General features: G+C 41.8%; 1 protein-coding gene across 6 annotated transcripts in view; it reads right to left on the minus strand.

Annotated features, from left to right (window-relative positions):
- MYBPC3 (myosin binding protein C, cardiac) overlaps positions 1-14,822 on the minus strand; it is a 102,986-nt gene that overhangs the window by 53,746 nt on the left and 34,418 nt on the right. For 4 of the 6 annotated variants that reach the window (XM_019552251.1, XM_019552248.1, XM_019552247.1 and 1 more), the window contains 8 exons: positions 13,612-13,668; positions 12,977-12,979; positions 8,062-8,085; positions 6,875-7,041; positions 2,931-3,063; positions 2,647-2,649; positions 2,082-2,206; positions 1,347-1,452 (listed from right to left, as the gene is read on the minus strand). In XM_019552251.1, the coding sequence (XP_019407796.1) occupies positions 1,347-1,452; positions 2,082-2,206; positions 2,647-2,649; positions 2,931-3,063; positions 6,875-7,041; positions 8,062-8,085; positions 12,977-12,979; positions 13,612-13,668 (618 nt within the window). The remainder of the gene's footprint in view (positions 1-1,346; positions 1,453-2,081; positions 2,207-2,646; positions 2,650-2,930; positions 3,064-6,874; positions 7,042-8,061; positions 8,086-12,976; positions 12,980-13,611; positions 13,669-14,822) is intronic. The other 2 variants (XM_019552252.1, XM_019552249.1) reach the window with 1 other exon arrangement.

Raw genomic sequence — 14,822 nt, forward strand, 5'->3', positions numbered from 1 at the left:
GGGGAGGGAAAGAAAAGGAAGAAACTATGAGGACCAGCTGCCAGAACCAAGGCACACCCTCCGCCTCTTCCCCCCCACTAATGCAGGTGTGTGGGCATTGGGTACATGAGATGGATGGTGCTGCTGGTTTCCCTCCCCCTCCCCGATATCCCCCAGCACTGTGGCAGGCACCGGTGTCAGGGTGAGGACAACACAGGCAGGAACTCAGTCTGCATTCTGCTGCCCCTGCTGCTGTGTCTGTGGCTGAGTCTGTGAAGTGCTCAGCACCGCCACAGACAGTGGTGGGGTCAGCAAAACAGACTACATCCCTGCCTGTGTTCTCCTGCCCCTGCCCCCAGTGTCTGCCATAGCGCTGGGACCTGTAGCTGCTCCAGAGAGACCAGAGCAGCACCTTAAAAAAAATGTTAAAACATTTTTCTCAGCACACCTCCTGGCGTGCAGAGGAAAATGTATCCGTGTGCCACTAATTGGCATACATACTGGGGGTTGCCTATCCTTGCTCTAAATTGTCTACATATCTGAGGGATCACCTTATTTCTGATTCCCCTTTCGTGATCCCTGAAGTCAGCCAAGGGCAACCTTCAGCATGTGCCATCAGTATTCTAAGTGCACTTGATAAAAACTTGGCGGAGGTCATTTTCAAGAATTGCTGCTCAGCTCTGGAACTCCCTCCCTTTTGAAGTTTACCAGAGTCCAAGCCTGGATGTCTTTTGCAAGCACTGTAAGACATTACTGTTTGGCCAAGCATTTAGCAAACAAAGCTAGGCTGAAGTAGTCTCTAGACAGACTCCCACTGTAAGTCTCTGTCTTACTTTGATAATCCAGTTCCCATTTAAGTTGTTTTTTCTTTTCCCTTTTATAAGTATTCTGTTCTCATATTGCTATCTTTATGCTGCCCTGAGCCATGTTGGGAAAGGTGGAATATACTTTAAATAAATAAAATAAGTAGGTAAATACAATAGTAGTCCTTTTACTAAAGACAATAATCTAGAAAAATACTAAAACAAATATATCAGCAGAATCCCAAAGTGAAAGAACAGGAAGATCTGGACACACTTTAAAACTTCCCTCATGCCATGTATTGTTTTATGAACAGTTCTGACATCTTTCCAGCTAATCACCCTGTGGGTTTATGGAGCCTGCCTGCCTTCCTTCCTTTCTCTCTCAAAATAATGTAGACAGTTGGGTACATAAGCCTTCAACAGCCTTTCTCCACTTGACATTGAGTTGGATGGTCCCTATCCTTTCATTTTGAACACCCCTTCATGATAATAATGCTAATGGTCCCAGTGTGCCCCACAGAAAAGTGTACTCCAGGAATCACTTCTTTTTTACATTCTCTTTACCATTTCACTGTAGCCCCTTCCTCGGACACTTCACACTCAAACTCCACTCTTTCTCCAACCATCACCATTTGGTCCTCCAGTGGGTGGATGATCAGGACTGGAGGCTCTGGAAGTGAACAAGTCTGTTGTAAGCAAGAGTCTTAAGAGTAGAACAGAAAGGGTGGCTAAAATCCCCATCACTTCCCTTCCATCTCAGCAGGGAAAGAGGCATCAATCTGAGGGGAGATCATTTTATTCCCACAGCAACTATGGTGAATTAATTTCATCCCTTGCACAACATCTACCAATGTATACTACATAGGAACATAACATTTGTTGTGCTAGATTACATCATTAATTTTATTCATAGACTACTTTGTTCTCAATTTATAAAAGAGAGTAAATATGATGCGTTGATCATTTTTCTTAAATCTAAACTCTAAATTGAGTGTTTATATAGTTTGCCTGACATTTTCAGCTTCTGCAGGCTCTAAGTTTCAGTTTTTAGTAACTTTGTAGTCATCATTTTTCAGAAAGCAGCCTTCCAGATGTGAGCCAGCTATATAAGCAGTAGAGTTTTGTCTTTCTGAATCTGCTTCCTGAAACAATAATTCTTAGCATGTGAAGCCCTCAACTCCCACTAATCTCACTGGACTGTTTATTTTCTTCTCTCTAAGATTTAAATATGCTCAGAAACAGGAAATACTAGTAAATGGGGATAAAGTAGATTTGCCCCTCCACCTGGCAGTCACTCACCTCTGACAAATAGTTCTGTGAAGCTCTTCTCCTCACCTATCACACATTGATATGCTGCATCATCAGCCAGGGAGCAGTGATTGATGGTCAGAATCCTTTTATTCCCAACAGCCTCAAAAATATATCTGAAGAAATGTAAATAGAAACTAAGTATAATGAGCGTGGAGTCTGTCGCTTAGAGCTAGCCACCTTTCTCCCTACATGGCTGAGAGGAAGAATGATTTATCATGAGCTGCCCTATCTGATGTGGGTGAAGGTAGTAGCCAAGCATCCCTGTTCTGGTAGAAGAGAGAACAGGAGTTTTAAAGACAGTTATCCACTTGAATAGTGTAAGCTTGAGGGAGGGGTTTACAAAGAAATGTTCATACAAAGGAGATAGCTGAACAATATTATGTTTAAATGCCAGTCATTAAGAACATATTTTCACCACATGGCCCATCAGAACTCATGCACATAATCACTTCAGGTTGGTCTTATAATCCAGGTACATCTGACACAAGAAAGGAAGGCTTACTGGATCCCCCCCAAAATTATAGAAATGGGAATGTATAATCAGGAGACTTACTTGCTGAGCAGACAGATGGTTGTGTTAAATTCCATGTACAAAAAGTGAGAACATGAGAGGAAGGGAAGAAAAAACAATGATGAGAACTGTGAACTAAAATGTCATTTCATATGTTAACAAGCCCTCCATCAATCCTGGCACCCATATAAACCTTTGTGTATTTTTCCTTTCCCCTTCTGGCCTTCCTCTTCTTTTGTCATTTCTATTGACCTTCTATTCTTGAAGATAGTTAGGTTTTCTGTTTGTTTCAATTTGGATTTCTGAGTTGTCTTTTCCTAATTTACCTGCCACTAACTTGGATCTCCTGCCCATTCTTTAGCCATTTCACATCAGCATCTGGGTTGGCAACATCCACTGTGAATTTGATTTTCTGTCCTTTGTCCACTTGGTAAGCAGGATCCAGTTTCTTGAGGAATGCTAAAATAAAGAAGGGTTACAAATGGGCTACTTCAATAACTTTTCTTCTCCATGTTTTTTTCCTTTACATTTATAGCTTTTTCTATTGATTCAAGACCTTATTAATTCTGTTCAATTCATATCACCCCATTTGTTTTTTTCAATTTTTGTTTCCATGGTGTTGCCGCTACATCTTTTCTATGATTCTCTGGCCTTAGCTAAAGTAGGATAAAAGATGTGATGTTCGCTTACATGAAGAAATCCCTGTCTGTCTGTCCCTGGATTGGGACATTCCAGCTACCCCTCCGTTTTTCACTGTGGCTGCTACTATTTGATTCAACCTGGTTACCTAGGTGACCAGGCTGTAATAATTCCTGAGGGGATGGGGAACTCTCCTCCTTCAGGTGGCATTTTCAGAACACAGAAGCCATGAGCCCCCAGAGAATCTCTGGATGAATGTGTAAGTAGAAATCTGGAATCTAGCTAGTAGATTAGGCCTAAGTAATTCAGAAGCATATTAAAAAGGTCCCCAAATCCAATCCCTGTAAAGACTCAAATTTGTATTTGCTCAAAGTGGTTTGGTTTTTTTTTAACTCCCTTTGTTCTACCCCCTACTCTCTTCCCCTTATCAATAAAATGATCAGGTTACAGTGTGCCTGACTGTGAATTCCTTAGGGGAGAGATAGGTCTTTCTCTCCCTTGGCCTGGCTGGCTAAGGTGGACTTGGCTATTTACTTTCCTCCAGTACAGGAGGCTATCTTTGGATGCTTCAGGCAGAAAGAATCACCCCAAAATATTACTGTGGGCAAAGCACTCCCAAGGCTTGCAGGGTCTGTGTACCCCGGGCTACACAGAGCTGTACCAGAGACCACTGGCCAGATGGTGGCAGCATTACCCCAGACTTTTGGGTTTTCTCCAGGAAGGGGGACAGCTAAACACAGGGTCCCCAGGGGAGACTCCTGAAGCATGCTTTTGGGCCTGGTACAGTGAGGTGGGTGGCTCTGCATGGTAGCGACCCCCTACTGGGCTGCCACCGGTTACACAAGTACTATTCTATGGCAGAGTAAATAGCGTTGCCGCAACACGTGTAGATGGGAACCAGGTTGAATGGGGCATGAGGGTGCTTCAGTGTGGGGCCTACCTGCTGGCTAGCTCCACACTGTAGCACCCTTGTGCTCCAGCTAGCCCCTCTACAGCACACTGAGCCTGGTCAGAGCAGCCCTGGACTGGCAGGCTGATCCTGGGCCCTTTGCCAGCCGGGACTGGATCACCCCAGCTCAATGTGCTACAGTCCCAGGCACATGTGAGGACACTGCACCCAGGAATAATAAACTTTGACATGAACTATACTGGGGTTTATTGCAACACATTAACATCATGTGTAGATACACCCAGTTGTACTTTCATGTGGCCTGAGCTGGTTGAGTTAAAGCTTAAGGTACCTTCTAGACTTTCTCTTTAATTATTTAGTATTGATAAACACTGTGCCTTCAGCACTATATGTTAAAATGTATTAGCTAACTCAAGCTAACTAACACATACTAACATATCATCTTTAAATTCTAAACTAGAAAAGATCTTTACAGGCACTGCAGAGCCGTGTTGAAGTAATATGCTGCTGCTTCTGGTAAAGCCTTGCCCGCCCCCCCTTTTTTTTTAACATCTGCAAGTGTGGGGTCTGTGCACCCACTAATTTTTTTCAGTGGGTGCTTGAGCCCCAGAATACCCATTGGATTGGTGCCTATGAATGCTACAAAAATTGAACGTACAACTGGTCAAGCTGTTCGTAGTGCTACAAAGAGTGAAAGTGCCACAAAATAGTACCTTTTTCAAAGAGGAACTTTTCAGTTTTCTAGCACTATTTGTAATGGCAGTACAGGAGTCTCAAGGCCCCTCCAGTAGGGAGGAAGGAAGGGAGGGTGACCAGTTCCCTGACAGCCTATCCAGCTACAAGCTGTCAGGGAATCCTGTTGGGACTCTGCTGCTACTGAGCCCCAGCTCTTTCCAGGGCTGTTAAAGTGCCAGTAATTCCCAGAGGTGGCTCTCCCTAGCTATGCCAATCAGTTGATCAGTGGGTGGGGAGGACAGGGAGGGAAGGTTAGGGTGTGGGAATTCCTCTCACTGCTGCAAGCACTGGGGCTCTGGAAGTGACAATGGCACTATGGAAGTGGTGGGGTGAAGAGGTAGGGTTTGATTATTGAAGCCTGACCCTTTTCCTAGCAGAAGAGAATGCAGGTTATCAGTGCTCAGGCTCCTCTGGGGACAGAGAGACCCCCAGATAGGGAGCTTGCCTTTGAGGTGACTTTGTAGCTCTCCAGCCAGGGGGCTGGAATGCTTGTGCACCCCCACAGAACTATATGGTAAATTGTGCCGTAATGCTACATAGTGCTGAGGTACGAGCAGCGTACTTACCTGGCAGGGGAAATACCATGACCATGAAGGTGGCAAGGGGAAGTACCTGACCAAGTAGATACCTTACCAGTGGCTTTGTGTAGTGGAGGGTGCACCCTTGTCTGCTTGCAAACAGGACTCCCTACAAGAGCCTCATAGTTAGCTTCTCACTGGTCAGCTTCCAGCAGCAGGATCTCGGCTACATGCTGACTTTATGGAAATAGGAGACTTCTCCCTAGTTTGCTCCCTCAGCCATACAGCTGAGGGCAAGTGAAACTCAGGGGCATCCAAACTCCAAGACTCAGGACATGGGCCTGCATGTAGGATGCCTCCTGAAGGATTTGGAAGTATCTGAAGTCCCAAGGTGGAGTGGAGAATACTTGCTGGTAATAGGTCCCCAAATGGTTCTTGAATGATTCAAACAGATTTGGACCTGATCTGGCTTATTTGACCTGGGACATGAAAAATTTTCCTTAAAAAAAAAAAAAGTGCCTGTCCATACCTTGGGAAATTTTTATTTACCAAAATTGACCGGCCTTGTTTAAAGCCAGAGACGAAGACTATCCCAGAGTCTTATCACAGTAATTGGGGACAGTTAGCAAAATGGAGGATGTATATAGCTTTCAAGGGTCAGGAATAAGGCAGTCCAGAGCACCTAGTATCAGTCTGATCTTTGGCAACAGGCATCTTAGGTATACAAGATCATAGAAAAGTTGGGAAAGCTAGTTTTATCATATTTCTCTTTCCCTTCGCTTGTACTTTGCTGTTGCCCAGCTGATGATGGGGGCATTCATGAACAGCAAAATAAAGACATATTTATTCACATACTACACAGACCCTTGCCCAAAAATTGGCCCTCCAAAACTGGGTTGTGTATTTTAAGCAGGGAAGCTGATTTCTGCACCAGATTTCAAGCATAAGGAAGCTGTAATGGCTGCTGCGGCTGTTCTTCTCTCCCAGCCAGGGAGGGAGGGAGGGGGAGAGTAAACTCTGCAGCATCACAGGTATTTTAAGTCTTTTCACAACTGTTGCTGAATTGTCAGTAGCTTTTGGCACAGCAGCCAATACCTGCTGCCATTTTGGGCAGCAGCTGTGAAAGGGTAAAAACTGTAAGGGTAAAAACTGTGAAAGGGTAAAAACAGCTTTTAGTTGGGTATTTTAGGAAGAAATACGCAGAGGTATAGCTTGCTATTTTGTTGCTCTGGGCAGAGTGTGTGCGTGTGTGTGTGCGCGTGTATGTGTGTGTCTGGTATTGTGCCAAGTGCCAGAGAAGTGGGGATTGGAGGTAGAATTGTATTTGTCATGGCACAGGCTCATCATGCTCTGGCTGCTGCAGCGTGGGCTCCTCAGGGGCCTCCATTCTGGCATCCCCTCTAAATCGGCACCCAGGCACCTCTGTCACCCAGCTATAGCTACAGTCCTACAAATACAACTTGCCAACCTGTACTTTTCTTCTCCTCCTTCTTCATGCGTTTGAGGCGTTTCAGCAACCCCCTCAGGTCTGTGATCCCATACTGGAAAGCAATTTTCTCATACTCGGAAGGAGGGGCGTTCCTCAGGATTTCCCAGACATCAACACTGGGCTGTGATTCAGTTTTTGTCTCAGTTCTGACAGGATTAGAAAGTTAATGTCACACTAGAAAGGGTTTCAAAACAAAATTAAGCTTGGCAAACTATGTTTTGGTTGAATGAAGCAATTCCTCCGTAAAGATACCAGCAGTCTAGCTCTATACTTATTTTCAGTACAGTAATGCTTAGAGTTACTAAAATGCTTAGAGTTCAAGGCCTAATTGTGCTATGGGATACACATATGCATATTAATATAGAGTCCATGTCCTGAAGAGTTTACACTTCAAATAGACAAGCTGGATATATGAAGTATTATCTCCATTGTAAAGATAGAGACCTGAAGCACAGAGAGACTGCCTTGTCTAGGATCACACAAGCAATCTGTGGGAAATCAGGAAAGCTAGCCTGGATCTTATGAGTCCCAAGATAGTATTTCTCTTATCCACAAGACTGGTCATCTTTTCAAATTCTGATTGTTGGAATTGTGGCTTTAAGAAATCAGTCTGTTTCTCAGGATTATTCTCTCTTGTTTGAAGTGAATAGTGGCTTGTCTGAAAAATGTGGCCATTTGTAATGGGAAGTTATCTATAATAAAATCTTAGAATTCAGAGACACGTATATTGGGAGATACTGGCTATCAGGACAGTAAAGACAGTATTTAGCCCTTTAGCTTGTGGATTGTCTACACCAGAGGTTCTCAAACGGTGGTCCACAAGCTCCATTCAGGTGGCCCGCAGAAAGGTAGCAGAACAATCGAGAATATCTGTACTTGTAAGGTAAGACTACTCATATTAAAATATGAGTTGTATGCTTTGATTTGTAAAACAAAAACAAGTTTAAGTGGTCCGCTGAGACCCTTAGCAATTTTCAAGTGGTCTGTGAAAAAGAAATTTTGAGAACCACTGGTCTAAAGAGCTGGTTATTACAGAAGAATGCACTTTGGTGGACCAAGACCAGAGTGAGAATTAATCTGACCTGTTGTGGGAAACTTTCTACTTCTGTTAGAATGTATCATTATGGAAATCCACTAAAAGAAGAAGAGATTGATTAAAATCTTACCTATTTACTGAGCGCAAGAAGCTGCTGGACTCGAGAATGATGCAGAGAAGCGTTTGGAAAAGCATGCAGCATCCCAATGGACAGGAGAAAGGGCAACATGTGTTAATACAACAGAACCATCATGATCTTCGCTATTAAAATACTAGTCTGCACTTTAGCAGCAGTGTCATGAAAGATCTATTGCACTGAAATATGCTCTCGGAGAGATGCCATTCTTAGGGAAATCAGCTTCATTCTCACACTCCAGAATTCTATCTCATGTTTTATATTTTAGATATAAATACCAGCTTATTCCTCCTGCTGGGGACTGTTTATTGTCCCATGTTTATCCAAAATAGTAGGATTACTGCCTGGCATTACTGTCAGTGGATTTCCCATGAAAAAGAGAGGCTGTGGTGAACTCCATGAAGGGAGAAGGAGGCATGACATGAAGTATAGGCTTTACCATCTCTCAGATAAACCATGACTTCTTAACGTTTCTTGTAGGGATTGTTTCTGATATCACTAGGAACAAGAATCCAATGTAACAGAATGCCCCTTTTACCAAGGCAATCATCACTGATGAACCCCAACCACCTAATCACGCATAAGTTATACATCAAGCAGTGCAAGGAAACTTAGAGGATTATGTGATTTTCTTTTCCTTTGCAGGTGTATACCACTACAAATGTCTACAGAGAAAGAATGATTTTTGTTACTTTATGTAAGAAATGTCACTTCATGCAAGGAGCATGCAGGATGAATGGAGTTAGTTTGTACAGGGTGCACCTACATGTGAAATTAATTTGACACAAGAAACTGTAGTGCAGTTAGCACTAGAGTTTATTGTTCCCAGATGTGGCATTTGTACGTGCATCCGGAATCTCAGCACATTGAGCCAAGGCGGAACAGCCCTGGCTGGCAGGGGACCCTGGCGGTCAGCCAACCAGCCAGGGGCTGCTCTGACCCAGCTCAATGAGCTGCATAGGGACTGGCCGGGGCATGAAGGTGCTACAGTGCAGGGCTAGCTGGCAGGGAGCCCCATACTGTAGCTCCCTCCTGCCTTGTGCCTCCTGAGGCTGGCAGGGCACAGTGACTGCCCTCAGGCAGTGGCAGCAGTGGCAGTTGTGGCAGCTGGGGCGTGGCAGTGGTGAGTGGGGAGTGCCCGCAGACAGCTGCAGTGGTGTTGGCAGCTGGGGGGGAGGCTAGCAAGCGCTGACCAGTGATCAGCAACCTCCTGCAGATGCCACCGACAGTGTCAGTGGTGGTGGGGGGCTGGCAAGCAGCGACTGCCTGCAGATGCCATCAGCACCGGCAGTGGCAGCCAGTCTCAGCAGGTGTACTGCCAATTTCAGGGGGTGTACATGCACCTCACGCACCCTTATGCATTGCCAATGCCCTCATGCCCCAGCCAGCCCCGGTCAGCGTCTACATGTACATTGCAGTAGAGTAAATAATTTTGCTGTAGGCTGGAACTTGTATGGGCAATACTATCCTACTGTGGAGTTCATTAGTTTACTCTGGCCTAATAGCACTGCATGTGCAGATGCTGATGCTTTACTGAAGAGCTAGTTAGTCAGCTCCGCAGTAAATGTCTTGTGTACATGCATCCATGGTAGATTAAACCACATGGGTCTAATATTCCACTGTTTTTCCTAGAAAGGTGTTTGTAACAAGAATGCTACTATTATAGTGTTGCAATAAAGCATCAGGGTTTCAGCATCAATGCCCATCTTTGAAGGTGGTACTTCAGTCATTTGGCATGGGGACATAGCACTTAAAAACTTTAACTTAGAAAATTGTTCTTTAGGATGGTATGTCATCATCTATTACAGAATGGCTAGCTGGATCTCAAGCTAGAAGTCTTTCCAAGAAATATAGGCACCGTGAATATGCTTCCCCATGTCTACCTTGTTTAGACATCCTCCCCATTACATATTTTCTATCAGCTTCTTGTGTGTTTGCAAAGTGACTTGTATTTCTTCCTGGTAGAGCACCCTCACCTAGTTCACAAGCACCTTTTATAATACTAGCTACATACAGATTTCCTACTTGAGTTGTAAGGTCTGAACTGGAGCAAGGAAATACTGGGGAAGAAACTGTAGCTCAAAAGTAAGTATAGAATCACAAAAGATGGGAAAGGCTTATCGGGTCAAATCTAATTTTCTTTCCATGCTTAACATATTTATACCTTCCAATTGAAAGTTTAGGATAGGATTATTCAAACTTATTTAAATTATTTATCTAGGTTATTTTTACATTCATCCTGAGATAAGTCTTCCATAACCTAATATATCTCACTACCAAACAGATTTCCTTAGCATTCATGTCAAATTTTCCATTGCTTAGTTTCAGCCCATTATTATTTCTAGTTATCCTCTGTTGGAACACATGAAAAAACTTCTATCTTTAGTGCTTCCTTCGCTTAGTAATTTTAGAGGATTATTTTACTTTCCTTAGTCATTATTTAGCCAAGCCATTTTTTGTATTATTTCCTCATACATGTGTACTATATAACCTTACTCTCTAGTCTGGAACTTTTTCATACCTGTGCAAATTGCTAAACAACCTTTCTTAAATGATAAAGCATTTTAACCTTTCAAAACTGCATATCCTTTGTATAGCCGTTCATTTTGTTTGTCCATTAATATTTCAGTATAATATTTATAGGATGAAGTCTATGGGCCAAATCCCTTACTATTGTAAATGGGGAAAATGCTTTGGAAATCAATGGATTATCACTTATTTATAGCAGTAGATAATTTGGCCCTTTAACTCTTTCTGTGTTTTGTATATGGTCAAATATACTGATTCTTTAGGATGAATAATATTAGCCCAAATCTCGCAAGACATGAGGTCTTCTCCTGGCTTTTACAAGACTATTACTTTTAGTCAATGGGTATCACCTACTGAGCCAAAAAGTGCATTTAACTTGAATGTGAAACATACATCTATGCATCCCAAAATATGCAGCAAGCCCTCCCTAAATCCATTTTTATATGAACTAAAATATGAGACCAGAATATTCCCAAGACCATATTGTCAGCCTTGTTTGTAAGTAGCTAATATTTATTAATTTTCTTTGCTTCTAATTGCTACTACAGACTCAAATATGATATTTTACAGCTGAGGATCATGATTTAATTCATGTTGATTTGAATGCAGGGAAGTGGGAAATATTTATCTCTCTACCAACAAGTCCTGAGCTTCATGTTTCTCCATCCTGTCACCACTTTAACTTTATTAAAATATTTTCCTAGTTCTAATAAGATTTATGGTGCTCACATAAATCAACTGCTTTCTCCCACCTGCCAATAGGGACACCCTGAGTAAACACTGTAGGAAGAAAATCAGGGAACGTGGGCTTCTAAAGTTTCTCCTACTCTTACGTTACTCACCCTGAGGTTGGAGGTTTTATCTGGAAGGAACATCTCATAGGTTAACTATGCACTTAAGGACATTAAGATGCAGTGAATCTGTTGTAAACAGAAAAGGCAGCTGAAATGTTTTAAACATGTGTGGGAGGATTAAAAATAGTTTTGTACATCGCAGAGATGGTTCCTTCCTATCCCATTACCACAGATTGACTGGACCCTGTCAGCTGTCACCTCCTTCAAGGTCTATCACCACTATCGTATTTTATATTACCATGTCAGCTGTTCCCTTCCCCTTCCCAGTGCATGCCCTTTCCTTGGCCTTTGACACCTGTATGTCAGCACCAGCTAATTAACATACAGTAGCCAGAAAATACAGTATTAAAATGCAGTTTTCTCCATGCATGCATTATCTGGGCACAGGAGTGCTTGCTGGGAAAGGCAAGACAGAAATGGAAGGAAATAACAAAAGAAGTCATCCCTGCATTCTACCTCTCTGCAGCTCTAGACAGTTCCTCAGTATGTTGCTTTCTCCAGTTTTGTTTACAAAAGAGAATATTTTTACTTTGAGAAAAGGCTTAATAATGGCTTTAATCCTTTTTTGTTTTTAAAATGGAATAAAAAACAAAAGTTACAAGCTTTCCTAAATCACAGTAGTGAATATTTATACCAGTGTTCCAACAATTCTTAAGAGCATGGGATTGTTCCCTCCCCCTGCGGCTTCCCTTTCCCCAACCTTTTTTTTAATCTGACTCTGCTGCATGATCACCATGTAAGTAGGAAGGCTGTATTATTGATATTCGTAGCTCCTGCATTTCTTTCCTCTCCCAGCTGGAGTCTCTGTAGGGACATTATGAAGTTATGCTCTTCATCCTTCGTCCCAGGATAAATATACTTGGCAAAACAGCAACTTAGGTCAGTTGTCAGTAATAAGCTGACAATAGTAGAGAATAAGGGAGAGGAAATGTGCACTGTATATACAGAGCACTCTGTCTAGCAGTAATGAGATGAAGATGAGCAAAGGAATATTTAATTGGAATACAAGATATTTTCTAACAGATATATCTACTGGTATTGTAAAGTGTTAGAAGGTTCATTACTTAGAAAGTTAGACAGGTCAAAACCTTGCAATATATACTAAAGGGATTATTTTCTATAGTAGGAGAACAGAATAACTGTAACCAAAAAAGTCTTCCATCTCTGATTTCTGTAGGAGTGGTGTAAGTATATGGAAGAACTTAAAGCCTTGTATTGTGAAGAAAATAATGATTGGAAACCCAAGCATAATTTGATAATGCCTTTAAAGAAGAAGGATGGTGGAAAAACAAAAAAGCTGAGGAAAATACTTGATTTGAATGCACGCCTTCAGAATGCTGAAGCTGTTTAAAAGCATTTCTCAGTTAGAAATCAGTAGGTGATAATTCTCTCTCAAATTGCCTGAATCCAGGGCATTTGCCATGCTCAACATGTGAGAGAAAAAGAGACTCATGCATTATTCAAAACATGTGGACCTTATATTCAGTCTCCTTCATGCATTATATGAGATGAGATAGAAATCTTACTCTCTGTTGCAGGAATGGAATCCAAACCATTGCATTTAGATTGACAAGGAGAAGAGAAGGATGAAGCACAAGTAATTGGATCAAAGGAAGGCCATGAAGGATCAGAAAAAGAGGAGTAGATGCCATGAAATGAAAAGAAAGTATAAATTGGGAACCAGAAAGAACCAGAACTGGAGGAGTTAGAATTGCCTATAATATATAGAATAAACTTTTGATTTCCCTAGCTCTCCAGGCCCACTGACAGTTTGGAAGATGATGTTCCAGACAAGTACTACCTCTAGAAGTCACTTTGTTCTATACTGTACTTAATTTTCTCCAACAGAAGCTGGTAGACAAAGCTCACAACTACTCTAGTCTCAGGCTGTAAGGCTGTATTTTTTCTATCTTAAAAAGAGTAAGTTTTTGATTTGTGAAGACATGGCCTGAAGATGCAGTAAGGAATACTAAGGTGCAATAGGCTTTGGAGAATTCATAAATCTATTACTTTAATTTCTCTCTCAGCAGGAGCTATTTTAAAGAGCACAGTCACAATTCTGAGTTCATGGAACTTCAATCTATTCTAATTTTAGTATCTTCCAAAGCTGTTCTACAGGAGCTGGATAATTTATTGCTCACTGACTGAAGATTTTACTTACCTCTTTTTCAGTAAGGCACTAAAATTCAGCTCTCCACCTTCTTCATGTCCCTCTGCACTGTACAATAATAGAAACAATAACAATTAGTGTCACAAGGAGATAGGGAATGGTTCATGTGGACAGAATTATTTTTAAGGAAAATATATTTAATTGGAGGGGAAGTAGGAGATGGTTTCACAATGGCTCTAGAATATGTGCTGGCATGCCAGCCATTTTATTAAAGAAATAATGTTATTAGTGCTGCTTATTGTCTTTGTATAGATTTAAGAAATATATTCACAGGTCTCGTATTTCTACTCCTCTTGTTACATAGGAAACAATAAACTATGGCTAATTCAGAATATAATTATGTTCCTAGAATATAACAGAATATTCCTTCTTTTCCCCTGAATCAAAAAGAAAAGATATCATGTATATAATGAATAGATAAATAAATTTATCTAAACTAAAATAGCCCAATAAACAGATTCCTACATAACCCAGAAAGTTTGTGAAGAGTTGCTGAGAATTAAAATAATTGCTGCTTTCAGGGGAATATAGATTAAGGGATGTGTGAATTGTTTATAGTGGAGTTGCATGTGTATTGCTGTAGACTTACTCTGAACACAGTTAGGTTGCTCAGGTTTAGCTGAACCTTTATTACTGGTGATGGTGAAATGGAAAAAAATCTAAACCCTGGTTGAACAATACCTGTTTAGCATACATGTAATCCCACTGTCTTCAGATTCTGACCTGCAGTGATGCCTGGTACTGTACACATGGTTTTACAAATAAGAATCACCATATTGAATTAAACTAGTGAAACAAGTAACCCATTATTCTGTCTCCAGCAGTAGCCAATCTCATGTGCTTCAGAGGAAAAAGTCCTTTTGTAGGAAGGGTAGGCCAGGAGATGATAGACTAGGGAAACTCAGGCTAGTAGGAGAAAATGCAAGATAACAGCCTAGGCAGATAACTGGTTGGAACTCTGTAGGTAGTTCTGTCAATAAAAATCAAATAAAATTTGGCTCCCATCTTATGACCTGTGTTGGCAATGTAAAGTTAACTGGAGTAACCAACAGTAAAAACTCTTTAATCAGATCTGATCCTTAGTGGGTGAGTCTACGTGGCAGACGGCATGAATCATGCATTGCGGAGACCAACTGGCGGCTACAGGAATGGTGCTTCGAGGAGGGCTTTGGCTTCCTCAGCCACGACCGGCACATCACGAC

The sequence above is a fragment of the Crocodylus porosus genome, unplaced genomic scaffold, assembly GCF_001723895.1.
Source record: "Crocodylus porosus isolate Cpor-Errol unplaced genomic scaffold, CroPor_comp1, whole genome shotgun sequence".
NCBI classification, from domain to species: domain Eukaryota; kingdom Metazoa; phylum Chordata; order Crocodylia; family Crocodylidae; genus Crocodylus; species Crocodylus porosus.